The 9,962-nt window shown below is 44.7% G+C and overlaps 1 protein-coding gene across 1 annotated transcript in view; it reads left to right on the forward strand.

The window, feature by feature from the left end:
* The first annotated feature begins 7,884 nt into the window (after positions 1 to 7,884).
* The window catches only part of LOC137622620 (calponin homology domain-containing protein DDB_G0272472-like), a 36,905-nt gene continuing 34,827 nt past the window's right edge, over positions 7,885 to 9,962 (forward strand). The window contains exons 1-2 of the mRNA XM_068353226.1: positions 7,885 to 8,658; positions 8,697 to 8,939. Coding sequence (XP_068209327.1) covers positions 8,124 to 8,658; positions 8,697 to 8,939 — 778 coding nt within the window. The 5' untranslated portion in view covers positions 7,885 to 8,123. The remainder of the gene's footprint in view (positions 8,659 to 8,696; positions 8,940 to 9,962) is intronic.

The following is a 9,962-nucleotide window of genomic DNA, read 5'->3' on the forward strand; positions in this document are numbered from 1 at the left end:
AACAGGGAGGCGAAATGAAGAACTTTGTCTAAAGACCATGAGATGGGCTTTGGAGGTGCTGAAGGTCTGAGCCTAGCGCAGGCTTTCGGAACTTTATTAAAGATCTCGTTACCTAGGTCGATCTGGAAGGCAAATAAAATGGGTCTCATCAAAGCCGATTTACACACTGAAATCGTGTTAGCTGCCAATCCTTGGCCATGGAGGTGGATGAAGAAAGATAAGCAGAAATCTGTTGAGATCTCCTGCGGATTCTTTGCCTTTACAAAGGCCACCCATTTTCTCCAAGATGACTCATATTGCCTTCTAGTCGATTTGCACTTGTATTCCTCTAGGAAGTCTATACTGGCTTTCGAAATCCCGAAGCGCTTTCTCACCGCTAGGGCGAGAAAATCATGAGCTGCAGGGTCTGGGTTTTCTGTAATGAAGCGCAGACAGTCGACTTCTGGACTCGCTGGGTCAGAACTGGATGTGGTAGCGGCACGAACTTCATCTGTAGTTCCAACGCCAAGGGGAACCACATACTGTTCGCCCACTTGTGGGCCACTATTGCCGCTACCCCCTTGAAGGATCTCAGTTTGTTGAGGACCCTCAACAGAAGGTTGTGAGGAGGGAACAGATAAATCCTGGACCATCTGTTCCAGTCGAGGGACATTGCGTCCACTGCTTCCGCTAAGGGGTCCTCGTACGGGGACACGTACAGGGGCAACTTCTTGTTGTCTTTCGTCGCAAAGAGGTCTATTTGCAGTTCTGGGACTTGATTCAGAATGAAGGAAAATGATCCTGCGTCTAAGGACCATTCCGACTCTATCGGTGTGAACCTGGATAGAGCGTCCGCTGTCACATTGCGGACTCCTTGAAGGTGAACTGCCGACAGGTACCACTTCTTCTTTTCCGCCAATCGGAAAATGGCTAACATCACTTGGTTGAGAGGTGGTGACCTCGACCCTTGTCGATTCAAGCATCTCACAACCACCTCGCTGTCTGTCACCAATCTTATGTGGATCGAGTGACGCGGGGAGACTTTCTTTAAGGTAAGGAGCACTGCCATAGCTTCTAGAAAGTTTATATGAAAGGTCCTGAATAGCTTGGACCAAGTCCCCTGGACTTTTTTCCGATGAGAGTGACCTCCCCATCCCTCCTTTGAGGCGTCTGAGTGAATCGTCATCGACGGGGGAGGTGGCTGAAGAAGAACCGACTTCTTTAGATGTCTGGCTTGGGACCAAGGTCTGAGAAGAGTACGTAGCCGAGGCGGCACTGGTCTTCTCAGGTCTCTTCGCGCGTTTGATGCATACCTTCTCCAAACTCCGGTCGCATCCTTTAGCTGTGCTCTTAGCACTGGGTCTGTCACTGAAGCGAACTGGAGAGAGCCTAGTACCCTCTCCTGTTCGCGTCTTGATATCCTTTCGGAATCTAGAAGTCTCTTGACAGAGCCCGCTATCTCCTGCCTTTTCTTCATTGGGATGGAGAAACTGTGTGACAAAAGGTCCCAGTGGATTCCCAGCCACTGGAACTTTTGGGATGGAGAAAGTCGAGACTTTTTCTTGTTGATCTTGAAGCCTAGGTACTCTAGGAACTGGATCACCTGACTGGAAGCTTGCAAGCATTCGGTCTCGGATGCTGCCCACACCAGCCAGTCGTCCAGGTAGGCTACTACCTGAATTCCCTTTAGGCGTAATTGTTTGAGAGCTGCGCTCGCAAGCTTCGTGAAAATCCTTGGGGCTATGTTTAGCCCGAATGGCATGGCTCTGAAGGCGTACAGTTTCCGTTGTAGCCTGAACCCTAGGTAGGGGGAGAGTCGACGGCTGATTGGAATGTGCCAATAGGCTTCTGACAAGTCTATAGAGACTGAGTATGCCCTCTTGGGCAGTAAGGTCCTTATGTGTTGCAGTGTTAGCATCTTGAATTTGCAATTCACTATGAACTTGTTGAGTGGTGACAAGTCCAGAATGACTCTGAGCTTTTCCGAGTCTTTCTTGGGAACACAAAACAGCCTCCCTTGGAATTTGATGGACTTCACCTTTCGGATCACATTTTTCTCCAACAGTTCTTGAACGTACTCCTCCAAAATGGGGGTGGAGTGTTGAAAAACCGAAGGCATGGGGGTGGAGTGCTGTACCAGCTCCAACCCAGTCCATTCTTGAGTAGGCTTTGGGCCCAGGGATCGAAGGTCCAGCGATCCCAAAATTTCAGCAGTCTCCCTCCTACCGGTATCATTTCACTTGGACTGCCGTCCTGAGGTCTTGCCTCCCTGACCACGACCGCCTCTGAATCCCCTTCCCCTTGAGGGGCGCCTAGACGAGCCTCTGGCTGCTCCTCTAGGTTTTGCACGAAAGGAAGAAGACTGTCCTTCGAACGTTGGGGCGAATGTGGTTGACTGACCTGGCACCGCCTGGGGTACCCACTGAAAGGCAGTCGGGGTTTGTGCCACCATCTGGGGCACTGGAGGCAAAGGCAATTGCAGTTGCTGTTGCTGTCTATAAGGCTTGGCTGGCCGAAATGGTAGCCTAGTCTTCATATTCTTCCTCTTTGGTTGAGGACCCTCATCCGGGGAAGATTTTCTTTTGATAGCCAGGCCCCACTTCTGGAGAAGGTTTCTATTCTCCACGGCGGCCTTATCAACAACCTCTTTGACCACATCGGTAGGGAAAAGGTCTTTTCCCCAAATGTTGGAGGAGATTAACTTCCTTGGCTCGTGTCTCACCGAAGCCCCGGTGAACACGAACTCCCTGCAAGCTCTCCTTGCCTTGACGAAGCTATAAAGGTCCTTCATCACTGTGGCTAGGTGAGACTTAGCCACTACCATGAACATTTCATGGACCTTGGGGTCACTTGCCATCGTCTCGAGAGTAGTCTGATGAGACATTGAGGCAGCCAGTCTTTCTTTTGTTTCGAACTCTCTTCGTAAAAGAGATTCGGACAGCTTGGGGAGGTCCTCGCCGAATTGCCGTCCGGCAATATCAGCCTCCAACTTTCCCACTGAGAATGTCAGATGGACATCCTTCCAGTCTTTGTGGTCCATAGGTAGAGCCAGCGACAAGGGTTTACACTCCTCCAGGGAGGGGCAAGGCTTGCCGGCCTCGACTGTCTTTAGGACAGCCGCAAACCCTTTCTGTAAAAAGGGGAAGGCTCTATCAGGAGAGGACACAAACGAAGGGAGCTTCTTGCTCAATGCAGCTACCTTCGAATTCGAGAAGCCCCTCTCCTTCATCGAGGATGAAAGTAGGGCTTGAGCCTTAGCGTGGTCCATAATAATGACCTCCTTCGGCTCTGTCTCCTCCCTTGAAGCTGGTTCTTTTCTCAGCCGGACATAGCAGTCCGGATATGATGCCTTGCTGGGCCAGAATTCTACCTCCTCTAGGGGAACTGAACCCAGCTTATCCGAGATGACGATCTTTCCAGTCGTCATCGGCATGTGCTCAGCATACCTCCATGGGTTAGCATCTGAGCATATGGGAAGGTCTTTCACATTGAGCCTTTTCCGGGGCCCATGTGATTCTGCCAGGGACTGCATACGCAGTTCCATTGCAGCCGCCTTCTCCTGATTCTCCTTCTGCATTTGTTGGATCATTCCAACAATCGAAGAGAGGGCCTGTCCCAGTTCTACTGGGAGGCCAGCTGATGTTGAGGGGATAGGCTCCGGCATCTGAACCGGAGTAGCCGACACCTCGTCGACCTCATCCTCTACGACATCCGGGGTTTGAACTTGATCCTGACCTTCTGCCAGGAGGTCTTCTTCCAAACGTTCGTCCAGGTCAGACATCCTGTCACACAACTGGATGTCTTGCATCGCATCTGCGACTTCCTCGTCCACCTGGACTTGATCTTGAAGGATCTCCTCTTGAGGCTGGGGAATCACTGCTTCAGCTGATGCCTGGGGAAAAAGATACGCCCTCATCTTCTCACTTGGAAGATAAGGGCCAGAGGTGTTCTTCTTGAAGCCCCTTACCCAAGTACGAAGCTTTTCCCTAGCTATATCCCTTGATTCCGCCGTTCTAGGGGAATCAAAAGCCTCAGTAATCAGGTTAGTGCATACAGTACATACCTGAGGGTCCCAATACTGGAGATCATCCTTGGAGACAGCGCATGCTGCGTGTCTCCTACAACACTCATGTCCGCAGAGGTTCTTGCTGCGGACATTGCAGAAAACATTTCCGCACTTCGGAGGGTCCTCCTGTAAAGAGAAGAAATTTCCATGAGTATCAAGTGAACTATGTATCACTGGATATGCATAGTATAGCATAACAATTCATAAAGGAAAGACACACACTTGTGTTTCCCTCACAACCCATTGTTGCAGCCTTCCAGATAATAAAATCAAAATGGTTTATCTCTACTAGAGTAACCAATGCAAGGTTTCCAGAGGAAACAGGTGGAGCTCACACCTAGGCAATGATTTTAAAATCCTGGATAATAGACGGGGAAGAAGTCTGCTTCCTGTCTGAGGGCAACAGCAAAGGGCCGTGCAAGAAAACACAATAGTGTTAGAAGATACAGTGCTGTACCTAAACTTTTACTATAGTTTTCTTCTTACTGTATATGCTATACAGAAGAATACTAGTACAGTATAGGAGGATGTATGCCGGCCTGCCTTGGCCGGCCGGCACACATCACAATTAGCTTTAAAGTATACTACTTAACAGCTATAGGGCGGCAGCCCTCTGGTTCAAATGCCTGTGCCGGCGGCAGCAGCTGCCGGCCAGCAACAGCCAGTGTTGGCCGGCAATGATTGCCGGCCAGCAACTACACAAGGTAGTACCCAGCTGCCGGCCACACTCTTGGTGACCGGCAGACAAGGACTGACATAAGCCGGCCGGCAAAGGTACAAGACCGATGCCAGCCGGCAGCAAAAGAACCAGAAGACTACACCTGCCCGGCTGCCGGCCTCATAGGCCGGCAGCCGGGACAGGTACAGCACTAGAAGAAAATAGAATGGATGCCGGGATAAGAGTGTACACAACCCCCCAAGCCCGGCAACCGAAAGAGTGCATATAAGGAAGGGGAGAAACTTAATTCAGGCTTCCTTGACCAATGCCGTCCGGCTCTGCCGGCAGGCATGGATGAGGGACCAAGAGAGGTCCGGGCAGCACTCGAAAACATAAGACCCTTGCCGTCCAGCATCTCTGCCGGCCGGCAATGGGCTTAGTCAATTCCACATCCCAACCTATACTAGGTCCAGAAGTAGAATGACATACAGTACAGTAATATCCCTGCCGGCCAGCTCTGCCGGCCGGCAAGGTACAGTACAGTAATGGCTAGGCCATTACGGAGATAGAGGGGGAAGGGACAAGAGGGTCCTGCCAACCTTGCTTTAGTGACAGATCACCCGCAGCCAAGAACTTTGTCTTAGCCTAAGGGAGATCTAAGGGAAAGGGCCAGCACAGTAGTATAATACCTGCCAGCTTCCAGAGCACCAAAGCAAGGAAGGCGTTGCTACTCCCAAGGGAAGATTTTATCCTCCCCGAGAACAGCAACAGGACTTAGTCTGGTCGATCACACAAGAAGGAATCATAACTACAGAAACCTTCGATAGTGACCTAAGGGAGCTAAGCTCCCTTTGTAAGTGTTAGGTCAGCGAGGGAGACTCTGCCCCAAGCCAGACAACACGGACTCAGACTAAAAACTCTGTTGTTCTGTCCCTCTTTGAACCAGACTCTGCTGGAACAGGAAGGTACAGTAACACCCTAGTATAGTTTTATCGAAAATAAATTCGGAAAAAACCACTTAGGGATAAGCCCAAGGCTTAAACAGAGGGAAAGGGATTGCATACCTTCTCCGAAGAAAAGAAAGCAACCGGGGAGTATAATAAAGTATACTAAGGCTCCATAAGCAATTAGCCTAGGCACCAAGAGAATCGATTACCTAATTCACCGAAACTCTCACGTATACAATCTTGGAAATATTCCACACAGTCTAAAATGTATAAAATATAGCCTAAAGCTTCAATAAACTTTTAATTACACTCGGAAAAACCAAAATCATGCATTAAGTACTAGGACCAAACGACTAGGCTACATGGCCTAGCGTAGGCCAGAATGGCGAATACTTCGCCAAATAATACTAAGCACGAAAGGAAATCCTATGTAAAGCTAAATAGCTAAAATTTATTAAGCAAAACAACCAGGAATGTCACTCTGACTAACTAATTTATACCTAGCGAGTGACAGTGTCCAGGACACCTCTGGTAGGCTACGGCTCTTGTATCAAAGATTAATCCTATTAATCACTCAAAATTTTACCAAGAGCCTACATTTATACATAACAGACACTATACTCAACTTATCCGAGGTCAACGAAGACGAAGAAGCCATGAAAAGCTGAATAAATCCAAGATTTGCGAGAAAAACAGGAAAAAACACCGAGTTGTTAAGCTACGCAAAAAGGAATACAGATGGCGCCAGGATTGGCGCCAGGCACGCATACGAATCGGGGGATAGGGAAGCCTTGGGAGCGGCTCCCCTTTTTCTTTCCCGAATTCGTATCTCGTCAATCTCCCTCCTACGAGACGAATCTCTGTTCAGGTCGTAGATTGCCATGTGACGTGTCTAGAATACGTCCTCTGATATGTCGCGATATCCCTTTCACGAGGGATACTCGCTCCAGGAGTTAGAATTCTGGTACCTTAAGGTAAATTCTCTGGGAATATCGCCGTAGTTGTAATATACCCTAGGAAGCTACCCTATAGGAACTTCCATCAGGACGACATGGCTTGAGCCCAAAAATATATATATATATATATATATATATATATATATATATATATATATATATATATATATATATATATATATATATATATATATATATATATATATATATATATATATATATATATATATATATATATATATATGTACATATGTATATATATATATATATACGTATATATATATATATAATATATATATATATATATATATATATATATAATAATAATATTATTATATATATATATATCATATAAATATAACATAAAATTAATAACAAAAATAATTTGGATAGAATAAAAGGAAAGTAAAACTATAAATTAGTATTTTTTTCATTTCCGAAATCTTTGACATTTTCCAGAGACTAAAACAAAATGACGAAACTCGATACGAGATTATTTGTTATATAAATTTTCTCTTCTTTCTTTTTTTGTAAGATTTTTTTTCAAGATTTCCTTCGGGGAAATGAAATTACGAAAGGAATAGTCAATGGAGATATTAGATTTGTCTTTTCAAAAAATGAAAAAAAAAAATGTGATGAGAATAACGCAAACTTCTACTGAAGCAGAAAGAAATCTTCGGTGAAGACCTGATGAAGATTCTTCAACGACTCAACGATGTCTTCAAAGGGCTTCACACCATCCCGTTTTCATCCGAGTCTTCATTCACACCTCATAAGAATTTTAACTTTTTCTTATAAATACAATTCTATCTATCCATCTATCTATCTATCTATCTATCTATCTATCTATTTCCTTCGGGGAAAAGAAATTACTACCAAGTTTCGGTGAAGACCGAGTGAAGAATTTTCCCAAATCGAACGAAGACGTCTTCAAAGTCTCGCTCTCATTCGAATTATAATCGGAATCAGTTTCTTGAGACGATCTCGAAGCCAACGAAGACGTCTCCAGTCTTCAAAACGCCTTCAATCTCGGAGTCGATATTTCAGCCAGGACCTATTTCGATTTTTTTCAAATTATACCTGATCAAAGTCCAGTGATCTGCATTCTGAGTTTTGCAACGATGTTTACAAACAACGCATTGAGAGCTATCAGTGAGTACGGGAAGAAATGTCTACTTGGGGGTCCCTCTTCCGAAGACGGTTTTCAGGACCAGAAGCCCCGGTTGATGGAACTGGAGGGTTTACGCCTCATTTTGGGAGGTGGTCTTCTGATGAGGAAATTCTGGGCCAAGGAGGAACAGAGTGAGGCACTCGAGCCTGTCTTGGACCAGGAGGAAATCAACAGTATTTCCGAGGAGACTGAAGCTGTCCTCAGTGGGACGGATCCTTCGCTTTCCAGGGAGGAGGAACAGCTGCTGCTGCCAGGAGGCAGAGGGAGTGTTGTCTCTAAATCAGATGTAACAGTTCAGACTGATAAAGACACTGAGATTGAAGATCTCAGGCTAAAGAATGAAAACATGGCTAAAGAACTTGCCAATAAACAGGCTGTGATTGAAGGCCAGGAAAATCAACTTGCAACTTACTATCAATCAATTCTTGAGTTGAAAGAGGAACTGAAAATGGCTCAGCAGAAAAATGATGCCCATATTCAGATGCAATCAGAACTTATGGGAGAGAAGGAAGCTCTGAAACGAGAGCTTGAAGGTAAAGTGATTTTGGTTGAAGAAAATACAGCGAAAATGGTCCAGTTGAATGAGGAACTGGAAAAGGCCAAGAAGGAAATCGAGGCTCATGACGAACTGAAATCGATCCTTCTGGCAGAGAATGAAGATCTCAAAAAATCCAATGAGGAACGAAGCTTCCTTAATAAAGAATTAGCTCTAGAGAAAATTAAACTAGAAAAAGAGCTGATGGAGGCTCGTTCTAATGATCAGAAAAGAAGCCAAGGACACCAACGTCTAGTAGAAGAGCTGCAGGGGGAGATTTCTAAAGCTCTAGTGCAGAATCGTGAGCTAAAGGAGGCAGTGTTCACAATAACAAAGAAGAACGAAGGTCTTCAAGAAGAACGAAGGTCTTCAAGAAGAACGAAGGTCTTCGTGAACAACTGGAGAACAAAGTGAAACGAGAGAAAAACCTGAATGGAAAGATTGTTCGAATGACCAACAAAGAGGATGAAATGAAGAAAGAATTGTCCGCAGCGAAGGATGTCATCTCTTCACTGAAGAAGGAACTTCAGAGGAGAGATTTGGAAAAGGTTAAAAAAGAAGGAACGGGTGACGAGGGTTCACCAGGAAAGGAGAAATGCGGACTTGATAAAACTTCAGTCGTAGAAGGTTGTGAAACTCCAGTAGAAGATGACAATAAAATAGTCAGGGTGAAGGAAGAAAAACAAGGAGAAAAAGGACCCACAAGGAAACTTTTGTTAAGGAAACCAAAGAAGAAGAAACCAAAACGGGACAAGGCTTACTCTTGGGCCCCCCTTGGACCCATAGTCCCAGTTTTGGAAACAGACGAAAATAAGGTTCATAACGAACGAACGGAGGAGAATATCCAAAATAATTAATAAGTCAGAAACTTGACAGAAACCCCCCCCCCCCCCCAAAAAAAAAAATAACAAAACTAACAAACCAACAAAAAATTTTAAAATTGAAACCAAAAAAAAAAAAGATTTTTTTTATTCGGAATATTTTTTGTTTTTTGCAAAAGGAATATATTTTTCCTTTTGTTTTGTGAAAGGAATATTATTTTATATTATTTTGTAAGAGGAATATATTTTTATGTTATTTTGAGGAAGGAATATTACTTTTTATTTCATAGTGACGTCGCATATTTTGTAAAAGGAATATACCGGTATTTTCATTTTTGTGAAAGGAATATTATTTTTTAATCTTTTCTTTTTTAGGTTTAAGGATGCCAGGCTTAACTGCCTAGCCTTATGATGATTGGCTTAACTGCCTAGCATAATGATGCTTATCTAAACTGCCTGGCATATTTTTTTTTTTTTAGGTTTAAGGATGCCAGGCTTAACTGCCTAGGCTAATGATGCTTGTCTAAACTGCCTGGCATATTTTTTTTTTTTAGGTTTAAGGATGCCAGGCTTAACTGCCTGGGCTAATGATGCTTGTCTAAACTGCCAGGCATATTTTTCTTTTAGGTTTAAGGATGCCAGGCTTAACTGCCTAGGCTAATGATGCTTGTCTAAACTGCCAAGCATATTTTTTTTTATCTTTAAGGTTTAAGGATGCCAGGCTTAACTGCCTAGCCCAATCATGCTTGTCTTAACTGCCTGGCATATTTTTTTTTCCTTTTTTTTTTAGGTTTAAGGATGCTAGCTTTAACTGCCTAGCCTAATGATG

The sequence above is a fragment of the Palaemon carinicauda genome, chromosome 29 (genome assembly GCF_036898095.1).
Source record: "Palaemon carinicauda isolate YSFRI2023 chromosome 29, ASM3689809v2, whole genome shotgun sequence".
NCBI lineage: Eukaryota > Metazoa > Arthropoda > Malacostraca > Decapoda > Palaemonidae > Palaemon > Palaemon carinicauda.